Source organism: Carassius carassius, chromosome 39 (genome assembly GCF_963082965.1).
Source record: "Carassius carassius chromosome 39, fCarCar2.1, whole genome shotgun sequence".
Taxonomy (NCBI): domain Eukaryota; kingdom Metazoa; phylum Chordata; class Actinopteri; order Cypriniformes; family Cyprinidae; genus Carassius; species Carassius carassius.
Genome location: NC_081793.1, coordinates 7245146 through 7261338, shown reverse-complemented (window position 1 = coordinate 7261338; position 16193 = coordinate 7245146). Strand labels below are relative to the sequence as shown.

At 36.6% G+C, this 16193-nt stretch overlaps 2 protein-coding genes across 2 annotated transcripts in view; one reads left to right on the top strand and one right to left on the bottom strand.

The window, feature by feature from the left end:
• LOC132121319 (serine protease HTRA1B) overlaps window positions 1–3445 on the top strand; it is a 54819-nt gene extending 51374 nt beyond the window's left edge. Inside the window, exon 9 of the mRNA XM_059530604.1 lies at window positions 2818–3445. Within this exon, the coding sequence (XP_059386587.1) occupies window positions 2818–2986 (169 nt within the window). The 3' untranslated portion in view covers window positions 2987–3445. The remainder of the gene's footprint in view (window positions 1–2817) is intronic.
• A 7116-nt stretch (window positions 3446–10561) lies between these two features.
• On the bottom strand, window positions 10562–15940 carry LOC132121318 (ATPase PAAT-like). Its single transcript, XM_059530603.1, has 6 exons — window positions 15317–15940; window positions 13997–14194; window positions 13190–13262; window positions 12904–13104; window positions 11365–11678; window positions 10562–10871 (listed from the first exon to the last, which is right to left on the bottom strand). Exons 1-6 carry the CDS (start codon window positions 15448–15450, stop codon window positions 10697–10699), a joined length of 1095 nt encoding a protein of 364 aa, XP_059386586.1. The 5' UTR covers window positions 15451–15940; the 3' UTR covers window positions 10562–10696.
• Window positions 15941–16193: the final 253 nt, after the last annotated feature.

The following is a 16193-nucleotide window of genomic DNA, read 5'->3' as shown; positions in this document are numbered from 1 at the left end:
TTTCGGGACAATTAGGGCCAGATTCGGATTTGGGACAACAGTTTAGATTTCGGGACTGTCCCGAATTTTTCGGGACATCTGGTCACCCTACCTGAAAGAGCTACTGCATTACTTCATTAGCTTGCGTCTGACCTGCAGCGATATCATTCAGGCTTTGTGGGGTATCAGCCAGCGAGTCATCTGATTCTGACCGTGTTGTTTAAGTACTCAGAGTCGGAAGCCATGAGAGCATATTAAGTGTTGTTCACTGTATTTGAATTTTTACCGAGCCGAGTGTCCGCGTTTCACATGCTCTCTCCGGCTACGTTGAGTTGTTACTGACAGTAGCATAAGCGACGCATGCGCTTTTCACTTGTAAAACTCAAGGGTGTATGGGTAAGGTAGTCTCTGCTCTCGGTGGGACGAATTAGGAAGCGTGCATTGTGAAGGGCGCTCTGAAAAGCGGCAGCGCAGGCAAAAGATTAAAACCTCTATTAAAACAGATGTCCAAATGAGTGTACCGGTACGCTAAAAGCACGTTCTGGGCGCAGGGAGAGGTGGCGGTTCGCTCAAGAGCTATATTTGGAAGTGGTGGTACTGAGTACCGGCCCACTTAAAGCACTGCTTACAATAAGTCTAAATGTATTTGAGCTATACTTGTGCTCAACAACAAAGATCTGATCTCACCTTCATCATCCAGTCTGCCTGGAATTACATGAAGAAACAGAACAAACTAAGACAGAATAAATCCAGAAGAACTGTGGCAATACCTACAAAACACTTGAAGAAACCCTCCTATAGAGCTACAATACTGTGAAAAGTTTCAGCACTTGTGTAAATATGTTGTAAAGTGAGCATGCTTTCAAAAATAATGTCTTAAATACATTGTGTTTATTCATTAAAACTGCAGTCGGTAACCTTTTGGCGGTCTAGCGGTTAATAAACAGAACTGCTTGCGTCTTGTGGAAGAACATTGTAGCCGGAGCTACTTCTCTCTGTTTATGTCTATGAAGAATCACAAGGGTACTGGGTTACTCCGCCACGGTACCCCCAAAGCAATCTTAAATAGTCCGAATATAAACACTTATTATACTGTTGGTGTACCCTAGTGATTCAGGACAGGCTAAAAACACAGTTTGGAAAACGGATTCATGGTGTACTCGCTTATTATATATATTTTGTAAATCTTGACCCAATAAAAAGTTATGGACTGCAGCTCTGATTGGTTGTTTCTTACCGGGAGCGGTGTATTTCTGCAAATGGCAATAGGACCACTGGGAGGAGCCAGAGGAGCTTGATTTTTTCACAGATTATCTGTCTCATATTCTACTGTCAGGACATAATGATATAAAATATAAAAAATATATTTTTACAAAAGTTACCTACTGCAGCTTTAACTTCTATTTACTGAATCAAATCAACACTTGGTGTGACCACCCTCCACGTGTAAATCCACTTTTGTTTTACAGTAGTTACACTTGCACATAGTTTTTCAGGTAGCTTTGCAGATAGGTTTCTTTTTAAGTGTTTATGAAGATATCTCCACGGTTCTTCAGGATTTAGTCTGTTCTGTTTCTTTATGTTATTCCAGACAGACTGGATGATGGTGAGATCAGATCTCTGTGTGGAGCACTGGCTGTTGTCAGACTCCTTATGCACTGTTGTCAGACTCCTTATGCCTTATGCACTTATCTCACTAGATTATTGCAATTAATGGCAAAAGGAATGTTTGGAAATGTGAACTGATATTTCCAACTGACACACTGCAGCAATATATATATATATATTAGTGCTGTCAACGTTAACGCGTTAACGCATGCGATTAATTTTTGTCTGGTTTAACGTGTCAAAATATTTAACGCAATTAACGCAGCATCCGTATTTTCTGCCATCCGTTGGCTAGCTTTACATTATATGATCACGCTCTTATTCATTTAAATGCTTTTAAACATTTCAAATGCGGCAAGACAAAAGAAAATGCGCTGTCTGTGAATGCCCTTATGTGACACATACACACATACACACACACAATGCATAGACAGGGTGCCAGAATCCAGCTCTCTTAAGCGCTTGAACTAACAATAAACATCCCAAAGTGCCAGTTTTGTCGATTATCCTCATAAGAGCAATCTTAAATGATTTATATAAAGTCTAAAATGAACAAAAAGAGTTGTGAGAGAATGAGGCGAGATCCATAGACAGTATATAAATGGTGAGATCCGCGTGTCTGTCTGCTCTTAAAGGGACAGCAGCCAACAAAGCTTCCTGTCAGTAAAGTTAAAGAACAAAGGGAACAGAGAAAATGACTTAAATTACTTAAATTAAAAACTGTTATATTTTTGAAGCCTAAAAATAAATGTAAAAAAATAAATAAATAAAAATCAGTAGCTGTATTAATATCAGTAATACTGGCCTTCATTCATAAAAAGATGTCATTTAAACAAGTATTTAAATTTAACTGTGAAATTATTACATTAAAAAATATATTAAAAACGTACAAAAACATTTCTTTTTTTATTGCGATTAATTGCGATTAATCACAGAAAAAATGTGTGATTAATCTAGTTAAAGTTTTTAATCGATTGACAGCACCAATATATATATATATATATATATATACTTGCTATATATATATCATCTAAAATGAGCCTTTTCCAGGCTATTAAAGTGAAAAAAGTAGGAAAAAATCCTAATTTTAGATGAAAATTTCAGATGGCACTTAGAGGCTTTTGTATCTGAACTCTTCATATATACACTCTTAAAAATAACGTTTTTAAAAGGGTGTTTTTATAAGTTAAAATGAGTCTTGTTTTAACTGCTTTCTGTTTTGGATGCTAGTGGCGGTCTGAAGGAGAGTGACGTCATAATCAGCATTAACGGTCAGAGGATCACGTCAGCAAGTGATGTCAGTACAGCCATCAAGAAAGAAGACACTCTGAGAGCAGTGGTACGACGTGGCAATGAAGACATCATCCTCACAATCATTCCTGAGGAGATTGACCCTTGACCTCCCTCATGCTCACCCATGAGCTGGTTCTCAGACTTTTACTGAGTGTGTCCAGAGCCACACTCATTCTAGAAACATAGTGAACACTTTCCAGTCCAACCATCATCCGACCTGAATATCATTCCCAGCTTAGAACATGAAAAGTCCTTTCTCACTTTCTCCCCATATCCCCCATGTTATTTTCTGTTTATTCATCAATATATCATCTTAGAATGAGCCCTTTGTAAATAAATATCAGAATTTAGCACTGGCTAGTTCACTATAACACTCTGAAATGTATATAATTTCTCAGTTCCAAAACCTAGTAAGCAGCCATTGTGATATTGTGATGAGCAGATTGATTCCATTCAAGATGGTGAAAAAGAAGTTAAATGTTGATTATAATCTTATATTGTATTCATTACTGAAAACTATCTACTAAAATAATTCAGTCTAATTAAAAGTAATTGTTTTACCCAATTTTATGTGTGCAATTTATTTTTATGAAAATTACGAAAATTAACCATGGTTTTGTCATATTATAACAATTTATTTGGTGGCTTGATTGCCATTTTTATAACCATAGTTTACTACAAATACCATGGTTAAACTATGGTTCGTGTAGCAAAACCATGGTTAATATGTGGTTTAACTTGGTTTTCGTAAAGGGTTTCTCTGATAGCACATGTGTAGATGTCTTTTTGATGTGCATTTTTCATCTTGTTTTAACTGCAATACGTCTGTCTCTAAAATGTTTCCTGAGGTTAAAAAAGACAGAAAATGTTTTTTAAGATGTTTATGGTTTAGAATATATGAAAACAGATGTCTTGGAGATATGTGTGCTATCTGGGTAGAGTATTATGCTGTTAGCTTAGCAACATGCTAACGTCTAACTTCTGAAATCAGTGAGTCTCCTGTGAGTTAGATTGCGTGCAGAGTTGCTGTCTATGTCGGTCACAAAAATCGGTCACATTTAAGGTTACATGGCGGCCGGTTCACTAGGTTTTGGAACAGAGCTTACACAGGGTTGCCAAGTGTCACGCCAGATGCGTGAGAGTTGGAAACCCTGGCTTACAGTATATTTTATCCTTATGTATACATCATCAAGGTATCGAAAATTTGTCTCTATTCAGCTTTTTTTATATATATTTACACTCAGATCTCAGACTTGACGTTATTTGAAAAAGAATTGTGGGCCATTGGAGCATTACTGTTATCTTGGAATACCTTCTCTTCCTTAAATGTTTGGGTCTGTGTTTGTCAGATGGCAATTTCAGAAATGAAATTAAAGATGGTTAACGTTTTTAAACCGTTTCAGTGTCATACTGTTTGAATTCACAAACATCAAGAACTTCGATTAGAAGGTCGATTAGAGTGATGCAATCCTAGATTTAACCAGCTCCTTGGCAAGAAAACAACCTATCAAGGAATATTGAGGAAGTGAGGGCCCAGAACTGCTCTATTAAACGGATAGTTCACCCAAAAATGAAAGTTTGATGTTTATCTGCTTACCACCAGGGCATCGAAGATGTAGGTGACTTTGTTTCTTCAGTGGAACACAAACAAAAATGGACCATTGACACTCCTAATTAAGATTGTAGCTAGAGTATCAATGGTCTATCTGAGAGATAGGTGGCGGAAATGCACTTATATGTCTGGAATCCGCCGTAAAGCAAGAAGAAGAAAAAGACATGTCATGTAATGCGCTGGCTGTTAAAAACAAGCTCATGACGCGCTTAGGACAGTTTGGACATTGCAGTGAATCAGAGGTAAAAACTATATAGATACTCTTAATTTTCTTGCACAGACTAATCAATGTATTGTCACAAGCTGCAGGGTTTAATTTGGTTTTGTTTGTGTATGTATTTTTGACTCTCAAAGCCATGATTCCCATTCACTTCCATTATATGTCTGACAGACTGCAACAGTTTGAGTTAAAAATCTTTGTGTTCTACTGAAGAAACAAAGTGACCTACATCTTTGATGCCCTGGGGGTAAGCAGATAAACATCACATTTTCATTTTTCGGTGAACTATTCCTTTAACAATTCTAGAGAAGTTTATTAGAAGTTTCAATGGGGATTCTGCTGCGCAGCTGTGTCTGATCAAATCTTAACCAGTTTGTCATGTCAATACTGAAATGAATTGTAATATTTTCATGAATGGACGTCATGCTTGGCTTCATTTTAAGATAAAGCCTGAAACAGTGTGGACAGCAAAGGACACATAATAAACTCACTGAATTTGATTATACTGCTCTATAAGAGCTTTATTCAAATTCACGCCACATCACTGAGCTCAGCGCTGGAGTTCTTCTAGGACATATAGGTCCTATCTATAACAAATGATCCACAAATGTCCACCATATACCTCGAAACTCAAGATTTATGATGGTACTTTCTTAATCATATATGTGTTCAAAACACATTGAGCCTGTTGAAAAAAAATATCTTTAATATTTATAGAGAGCTTTATAATACTTTCAGGATGACTTGTGATATGCTGCTCTCATTTGTTGATTTACTGGAGGCACAATGTGATGTGTTTACAAGCAGATACACTAAAGAGTCCAGGCATTATATAAAAAGGTACAAAAGTTTTACTCAATATTGTGATAATGTGCAAATTATACTCTCTCAAACAAATTGTACTCAGTATGTTCTTTTGGCACATAAGTTGCACAAGCAGAGTCTAATCCACTGCATTGAATTGAATTCATAAGGTAAAATAGGGGAAGTTTTTCTTTTTCACTTTGCAGGATGACTTCAGACTCTGGACTTGAGTTACAGGGGGGCTTTGCATTAATTTCCTCTCATATTAGCTTCAATTTCTCTTGGAGAACACTGACTGAATCTTGGGTCGATCTCAGGTCAGAGATTAAATAAAACCTCAAAAATGAGATGGAATTAGGTAATTATTTTACTGACATTATGAAACATTTGTTGTAAGTGCATTTGTCTGTGGGGACTATACTGTCAAATGTTTGACGGTTAAGTAATTCTCCAAGTTATTATGTCAAAAATCTTAAAATCGCCTAATTGAAACATTACAGCCTTTCTTTTAAAGACATGAAGACATGTCTGATTCATATTTGATATTTTGGATGGTAACTATTTCTATGATTTCAGATCAGCACATTTTCTTGCAAACAAACAAAACCCTAATACAGCAATGAAAATTATTGTAATTAAAATAAGCAAAAAATTAATCAAATAAATTATTAGTATTAAATAATTAATACTACTATGATGTACCCTGCAATTTAAATAATATGTTTTTAAGTAATTCCTTTTTTTATTATATGAATGATAATTTATTTGGTTTTAGAAACAAGAAATGAGAAAGATCAAATTTGGGTTTGTTGAATTTAATCTTCTTCAACATTTTTTTTTAATTATATGTTAGCCTAAAACGACAATTAAACTTCATTTTTGCAAGAAAAAAAAGGATCATACTATAAAGGATAATACAAGATAAAATAGCTGTCAGTTATTTAGACTGTTCCGAAAGTAGAATGAAACAGTAATATTTCTTAGTAGAATTTAATGTTAAAAAATATGAAGTACATTGAATTCATGTCTTAAAGGGGCGTTTCAGCACAGATTGGGCTGGAGTCTTACCTTAGTGAGCTGTCATCAGTCCACCATTGTTTCACCGCTGGAGCAGATGTAGACAAGAATGTCTCCTAAGTGATTGAGGTGTTCTGTTGTTAGATGTAATAATGAACATAGCAGTCATCATTTACTCCCGACATCTGAGCTGCTGAAGACGCAGTGGATTACATTTGTTTCTGAAGAGAATGTGCCCCGAATGTGTCTATGTTCGCGTGAATCATTTCGTGATCCAGCTTCACCTACAGAAGTGAGTGTACGCTTTTCTTTCCTAATTAGCAAGTTTCACAATGAATGCGGCTGAAGTAAACAGTCCCTCACAGAGCAGCTTGGAAGAGAGGGGCGGGGTCAGCATAGCTCATTAACATTTAAAGGAAAATGCTAAAAGACTGTGTGCTCTGAAAAGGTATTTTTTTACACTACCATTTAGAAACTTTAACCGAACTATGTTACAGACTTTTTATTAAGACCCTAAAGAATCATATCAACTTGTGGAAAATGGGCACCCTATGACCCCTTTAAGTTTGACGCTACTATTTTGTTGCATCTTTTTTCCTCCTGCTCATAACTGACATAACTGTCCTCAACAATATTCACGAAAACCTGATTTTTATTTATACACATTTATGTGTCAGGAAACAAGGACATTCTTGATTAACTAGATATTTGTTACTGTTTAAATCAAGGCAGCAATACAAATATCATACATATTTGATGTTATGGATTTATTTATGCTCTGCATTATTTTTTATACGTTTGATTTTAGCACATAGATCTACAGATTTGGTGTAAGTAAGGATTATATCCAGTCTTAACAGCTATTAACAACCATTAATGTGAAAAGCGGAGGTCGGGTAGGTGCAATCAAACTAGGGATGATCTAGTATTGTAGGACACAACCCAGAAAATAGCTAAGATTTTAGCACTTCTGGTTCCAACATCCTGAAGTCAAATTGGTTAAATGCCTGAAATAAGTTAACATAAGCTAAAGATATTTTTGTTTTATTCTACCACATAAAATACATCAGTCAAACCCCCTTGTGTGTGCGTGTGTGTGTGTGTTTTAAAGCTTTCCTTGTCTTGAAAAATGCAGTTACTAACAAGTGGCTTGGCTAAATTGGACTAGATGTTGTCAGGGACGATAAACTTCATCACACCAAACACAAAAACTCATCTGCTCTCTAGTCCATTTTCACAACCTCATGGATTAATCATTTAAAGTACGTCTGTGATGGGGTTAGAAAAGAAATAGGATAAGTTTCATGTCAAGCTGACTTTAAGGCTGTTTACTTGTGTTCAGTCCGTAAGCGCTTGCATGAAGTGTGGTAGCAACACATCTTTGTTGATTCAGTTGGGCCGGTTTGACTCTGGTCCATGGGGATACTGGTTGAGGGTATCTGCACAAAATTAGCTCTATTCATAATCGGTACCACCTCCACTGCTGACCCACTTCTCCGTGGTTACAAAACCCTTTCTGAAGTGGACGTATCTCTCGGTCATAAGACAACAGCTCACTGAACAAATCTACTCAATGAACATCACTGTGGTGAAGACAGTAGACAAGCATGTCAGTCTGCGTAGAGTCTCACATGACAAGTCCAGGGTCAAAATGCCAACATGGGAATGGTGGAAAATTACTCAAAGGGGCTAATTTGTAGTGCTTTCGGTTAATTTTCTCACTGATTCATGCAGAGTTTGTTCATTCAGCTGTGTTTTCTTTGCTGCTCCTGAGTGAGGCAGCTCTCCTTCATGTTTGATGGGTGACTACCAAAAATAGCAATTTCATGTTCATAGGATGCATGAGAGAGTTGTAAAAAAAGGTAGACGTGGTTTTCCGCAATGCAGGCTTAGAGAAAACCAAAATTTTATGAACTACTGAGAAAAGATGAGGTGAATAAGAGAGGTCAGGTCAGAAGAACCATCTGAGGGAAAGTAGAGGTTTATAGACCTATCGCATTGGAGTTTTTGGGGATTATATGAATTTCAATAATGCAAAATGTGTTTGTAGTAACACATACAATCGAAGTCTATGAGGCAATTGTATTTGGTTTAGAAGCAAAAATATAAAGCTTGTATTTTTCTCAAAATGCTAATTATAATTATTCTGTACAAAAAAAAATGCAATTTGAGCTGTAACGTGGCCAGTGCACGATTGATATTCGTTGATTTTACTGCAGTTCGGCTTTTGATACATTTAAACCACTGTTTGATAAAAAATCTGGTACAGTTGGGAGTAAAACCCTTTTTATTCAAATGGTATTATTTGTTTTTAACTAATCGAAGGCAGCAGGTCAAGATTAACCACAGTATATCGTAGGTTAGAAGAACAAGTACAGGTGTTCCACAAGGCTTTGTTAGTTCCCCGATTCTTTTTACATTGTATAAAAATTAATGCAGTCTTTTTATTATGTAATTTAATGCTGATCATTGTTTGTTTATAAGGGCTCCAGGGTTCAAGACAAATTTCCCCATTAGGGACAATCAAGTGTATTGAACTGAATTTAACTTTTGGTTTAGTGAATGTTTATATCCCAGTTCCTCTATTTATACAAACCCTAGGAGTATTAACACTTTTTGTGAATAAAATGTAGATACTTTGGAGTGTGTAACAGAAGAGTAAGTAAGCTTTAGGACATAGTACCAGGCCATGAAATTGAAACACAAGCAGAAGTGCACAACGCATTCCTCTCTATAAGAGTCAATCAATCAATTTCACATTGATAAATCCATCATGACCCTTTTTTTATCACGCTTTCATTGAGTCAATTTTATCATTTGCGCTAGCAGCCTGGTTTGGGAACCTCACTTTGAAAAACAAAAACTCGCTCAATAAAATAGTAAAGTGGTCCAGCAGGCTGATAGGTGACCCGCAGCTTAATGTGGAGACCTTGCACACAAAACAGTTACAGCGCATAACTAGTTTGAATTTAAATGAGAGTTCACATCCTTTGCACACAGAATTCCAGTTTCTACCCTCTGGGCGTAGGTTTATAATCCCAAGGTGTAGAACAAAAAGACACAAAAGCAGCCATTACTTTGAGGAATACGTTATAGCTTATTTTTTATGTATTTTGTATTTTTTATGTATTTATGTATTTTACTTCCTTTTTTTTTTTTACGAGGAGACTACTGAAACTAATTTAAAAAAAATACAAAATTTTATGTATGTATTATTTATTCTGGACCGATAAGAACTTTTTGATGATGTAGTTTTTGATGATGTGTGATATGTGCTCGGTTTCATATGCGTGTATGAGGACTCCACTGCAAACATAATCTACCGTTGGGTATAAATAAAGGAAATTGAACGTTGATCTGCCAGTCATGGGTCTTTGTCCTTTGAATATTTTATGGAAATGATGTCCCTTTTTATAATCTTGTTTGAATATTGTGCAAAAGTTACCATGTTTTCCAGCATCAAACAGTCATGACAGGAGCTAAAATCCTGAGTAAACTGTACTGTCACAGCCAAGAATAGAAAGCCATTTTAACACAGTATTATCATGTTAAAACATATAGGGCGAGGAGAGTATTTCAATAAATCACACAACGTGATATACCAAGATTTGACAGTATAAAAACATGACAAGTTCATTGGATACATATTATTATTCTTTAGTATAAACTTTATTTTAATATTGTTTTCTTTTTTTGTCCTTAGTTCTCCAGTATGAAGAGTAAACATGAACATCACTTACACAAATGCAGTTTACAATGAAAATTACTTGACACTACATTACATCCGTTGTCTGTAGTATCTTTTAGATAAAATCATTTATTAAATATAGTATCAACAGCGTTATTAAGAACAGTTTCACAAGTAGCTGTGATTTGTGAAGCTCATCTGATATTGTTTGTGGACTCACTCACGTAAGTGAACAGACTTGCCAAGCTGTTAATTACCACATAAACCAAGTCAGTACAGTCTATAGAAACACTTCCACACAAAGCAGTAGAGACTGCTGGCAAAAAAAATATTAGAACCATTTTTCTTATAAAGGGATGGATGACATGAATTAGATGTACCTATACAGAATAATACAGTTGTCAGTGAAGTAAAGCTCAGGGAGGAGATCTTGCTAAAAGTGTTCAGGTTAGTCCTGTGTGTTGGTGGATGTTGTTTACTGGTGCTGCTTATGAGAGAGCGCCTGCTGAATTGTGATCTCCAGTCTCTGCTGAAGAGCATCCAGACGCAAATCCAGATGTTCCTTTAATCTTCTCTCCATCTCATCCATTCGCTTCTCTACAATGGTCTCCAGAATCTTCTCAAACCCTCCACAGCATATATGACCCTCCCTGTAATACAAAAAACAAAGTATAAACGATGAGTGGACAAACTAAAGGGCACATTAAATACACTGGAATAAAATCTTAAGAATGATCAAAAAGTTCTGCTTTGTGAAACTGATTCAGTCAGTTTCGGTTTACAAAGCGTCTGAATGATTCATTTGTAAATTGGACAGTTCTGATTGTAGCTTGCATGGTTGGATGTTACTTTAATAATTCATATGGTTTAATGAATACATTTTTATTTTAACTAGTTACTGCTAAAGAGACAGACTCACACGTTCATGTAGTTCCAAAACTGTACGACTTCCTCTTGTTTGAAGGTTCAAGTTTGAATTGTCCAGAATGCTCTTTTTTAATGAAATCTTAGATCATATTTAGCAGTATTATTATTAATATTCATAATATTCACACTTTCATAAAGATGAGCTGGTTACCAAAACCAAACCACCGTGGTAACTGAACGTCTGCTTACAGAACACCGCACATGGCTCACACTTACCATTCTCCATTATTCTTCCTCTCTGGAGATGTGGCTTCCTCCAGTCGGAGCTGCGTGACCTGACCGCATACGCTCTGCAGCATTGGAAGCAGGTCTGGGTTGATCGTGCCTGTGTCGGTGCTCAGCAGGGCAGACATGGCACTGGGTATCTGGTTAAGATTGCTGATAGACAGAAAGTGCCCGAGGCCAGATGGTGGATTTGGGCCTGACTCCACTCCTGCAGAACTGGAAGCCCCACCACCTCTTGACAGACAGCTCAAAGCCCCTCCTCCCATGAGCAGAGGAATGAATCCACTGAGCATGTCTGATTTATTCTGGACTCAACACACACAAAGAATGATTGTTCAGTTGTTTTGAAGCTTTGTGCTGGCTTTTTTTTTTTTAAGAAACAACTGTCCCAGATACTTGCTTGAAAATGAACAAGTTTAAAAAAGTGAGAAAATGAAAAGAAATCAAAATATTATGCTGTTAAAATACTAAAACTATAGGTTATAAAAGAAAATTGTACAAATTATACATATCAAATTAAAAAGAATAATTTCCTTTATTATACTTATATAACACTACTGGTCAAAGGTTTGGAATATTTGGAATAATAAAAATAGTTTTTGAAAAGATTGCTCACAAAGGCTGCATTTAACGGGTACAGTAAAAACAGTAATGAATAGGAATTTTAAAATTGTATAATATTTAAAAAAAAATTATTTCTGTTATGGCAAAGCTGAATTTTCTCCAGACTTCAGTGTCTAATATATGCTGATTTCTTTATACATTTTGAACATACAGTTTAATATTTTTGAATAAACAGTGATACAGTACCATTTAAAAGTAGATGTAAATTAATAAATTCATACTTTTATTAAGCAAGGATTTTGATTTAAATTCAAATAAATTCAAAACCCAAAAGTGACAGTAAAGACATTTAATGTTACAAAGATACAAAATCAAATAAATGCTGGACTTTCAATTCATCAAAGAATCCTAAAAAAAAGAACTTTTCAAAATTCAGCTTTGCCATCATAAGAATAAATTACATCTTATAATATATTAAAACACAAAAGTATTTTAATTGTAATAATATTTCACATTATTATTGTTTTTACTGTACATGAAGACAAGGGCCACGGCTGAAGGCACCCTTGATGTCCATATTTTAATGTATAGAGGGAATATGAATTATGGTATCATTTTCCAGTGGCATCCAACTTTTACTTCACTACGGTACATTCCAAAGCATAATGTGTTTTTTACTCTTACTGTTACACAAAATGCCTACAAGAAATGATGTCTGCCAAAAGAGCAAAAACTGCTGAACAGCAGAATCTACTCAAATTCTACAAAAACGGGAGTGGGATTGAAACTTGCCCATGAAAAAAAAACTAAAATCACAACCACAACGCTTGTGTTTGCTATGGTTGCTGGCTGCTTACAGACACAAGAGATTCTACACTGGACATTTATGCAGTTTACATTATCAACCATTTTTTTAAAAGACCTGAGGAGTGGTGATTCTGCTGTAGTAAGAGGCTGGATCCAGACCTTTTGCTGGCACTGCACCAGCTCCATGAGGTTCTGTGCTCCTGGTGAAAGGGTGGTGCCCATCTCTTCCATCATAGTCTGCACACGCTGCAGGTCTATGCCTGGGTCTACACTCGGCCCACCTTGTCTGTCCTTGGATGTCTCCAGTCCCACACCCACATGGGCGATAGCCACAGACGAGCGGCCACCGAGAGAGAGCAGCTGTCGGAGACATCACATCGAGGCTGAGCCAACAGAGATCAGTTTGTGATGAGAGCCTGGATTTTATATTTCCAGCTTTCCTTACCTTCACCTCACAGGATGCAACAGGCTTTTCTAGCAACAGATGATTCTTGTAGAAATGCCTCTTATCTTCAGAGCTGGAAAAAAATTAAAAATATTTAAAAAGAAGAGGAATCAGCATTAGTCTTCATTATTAGTCTATAATATTGTAAAATGAATTTTTTTTTTAACTAATCCAAAACTATACTGAGCTGAATCTATAAACATATCAATATATTTCTTAAATTAATAATAATTTTTGTAATTTCTATTTTGCCTTTTCAGAAGCACATTCATTCACAAAAAAATTAATGCATATTACATAAAAAGTCATATAGACCTCATAAAAATGTCAAACGTTTATATTTGTTTGATGAGCAATTATTTATTTAATTTGAATGATGTCTTTGTTTGAATGGGATTAACGCTTTTTAATAATACCTGAAACGGTCAGCAATTCAGTGATGTTATTTGTACGTTTTGTCATTTAACTTTTTTGGTTTAAAGTGGACATAACACACACAGTTTCTGCCAATCTCATGTTAATCTTGAGTACCTATAGAGTAGACTACCTATAGTAATGCATCCTTCATATCGCTTAAGAGTCTTTAGTTTTATCAGAAGCGTTTTTCTGAACAATGTTATCATTCCTTCACAACCAAAAACACACTTCTTTGGTGACAAACTCCAATGTATTAAATGTTTGTTGTTATTTTTCAGTTGGTTCAAGGGGTTGTGGTCTTTATAAACAGTCAATGGATAAGAAACATAACAGACAATGGACAAAAGCTGGTGTAAGTAAGTGTAAAAAAAAAAAACATCTGAAAAATACCAGTCAGTGTTTGATTTTTGACCTTCCTCTCCACGGCAGGTGCCACAGTATTCTCCAGACAGTGAGTACACTTCAATAGTGCGGGCTTCACTGACAACCTGAAGACGTCTGATCACAGACGCAGAGTGAGGTGAGCACAGAAGTCTGACCACACATGGAGAGCCCTCCTCGGCTCTCTCCAGACACACAGGCTCACACCTGGGAAAAATACATGTGCAAATATATGAATATAAAGTCACCTGATACTTTAGATTCAATTTTTTTCCCACCTTATGACAACAACAAAAAAGACTAGTGTTAAAAGTTACTAAAAACAGGTTGCTTAATTTAAATATTATGTATTATTTTGTGCAATTTTTTTTAATCAGTAACAAAGGAATAGTTCATAAGTATTTTAAAATAACTTTTGCTTTCTAGCCACCAAGCCGTATGGGAGGCCGTTTGAGACAAACCTTGCGATACCAATGCGATACACACTGGAACACTTGCGATACACACTGAAACACTTGAGATACACACTGAAACACTTGTGATACCAATGCGATACACACAGAAACACTTGCGCTACCGATGCGATACACACAGAAACACTTGCGATACCAATGCGATACACACAGAAACACTTGCGATACCAATGCGATACACACAGAAACACTTGCGATACCAATGCGATACACACAGAAACACTTGCGATACACACTGAAACACTTGCGATACCAATGCGATACACACAGAAACACTTGCGATACCGATGCGATACACACAGAAACACTTGCGATACCTATGCGATACACAAAGAAACACTTGCGATACCGATGCGATACACACAGAAACACTTGCGATACCAATGCGATACACACAGAAACACTTGCGATACCAATGCGATACACACAGAAACACTTGCGATACCAATGCGATACACACAGAAACACTTGCGATACACACTGACACACTTGCGATACCAATGCGATACACACAGAAACACTTGCGATACACACTGAAACACTTGCGATACCAATGCGATACACACTGAAACACTTGCGATACACAATGAAACACTTGCGATACACACTGAAACACTTGCGATACCAATGCGATACACACAGAAACACTTGCGATACACACAGAAACACTTGCGATACCAATGCGATACACACAGAAACACTTGCGATACCAATGCGATACACACAGAAACACTTGCGATACCATTGCGATACACACAGAAACACTTGCGATACCATTGCGATACACACTGAAACACTTTTCTATTGGTTTCGTCTCAAACAGCCTCCCATAAAGCAGGCATTGAAACGGACTCACCTGTCATGTTCAGACGTGCAGTCATCGTTTGGATTGTTGTCTTGTGTTGCTGTGAGAACATCAGACAGCTGTTTCTGTGATGAGCACTGCCATGAGCTGCGTGCAGAGATCGATCCATCTTCACTCGAGGACATCCTGCTCGAGGAGTTTTACTGCCAGCCAAAAAACATTCACATGTCAGCCGCGATGTGCGCTGGATTAAACCGTTTGTTCCAAAACAGTCAGGGTCAATTACATTATACACCGTATACTAAAGTCAAACCATTCGGTTATATCGCTCCATAAACGTAACGTACTGTGTGAGAGGTTAAATACATATTAGCTGCGATGCTTAAAACAAAAACACTCCATTCGCACACTGTTATCAGTTTAATGAAAGTAATAAAAACGTATTTATATATAGCACTCTAACAACGTCCATTCACAACAACATCACATGCTGAATAAAAAGCGACGGCTGCTGCTCCAGGACCCACAGAGACACCCGTGCATACGCCTGAGTAAAATACAAACGAATCATACGGGATTCCTTCACTCATCTCATTTACACTTTCCAGAAAAAAAGTATAGTCCCTCCAGTAGCTTCAAGTAACAATAAAATACTTTGATCATAGGACAAGTCTAACTTTCTATGAAGCTCTCTAGAAATAGAATAAGTAGCTTGAATTATGAGTGGAGAGAGACTCTGGAGAAACCGAGTCTGGCCACCAGATGTCGCTAATGCGCACTGTATTAAAAAGCTTCTAGTGATGAACAGTTTTACGGCACAATTTGATGAAAGCCTCGGTTCCCCATCACTACAGTATTGAATTTATTCATGACAATAGGAGGGGGTGCCCAACCCTGTTCCTAGAGATCTACCTTCCTAGAGATCAGC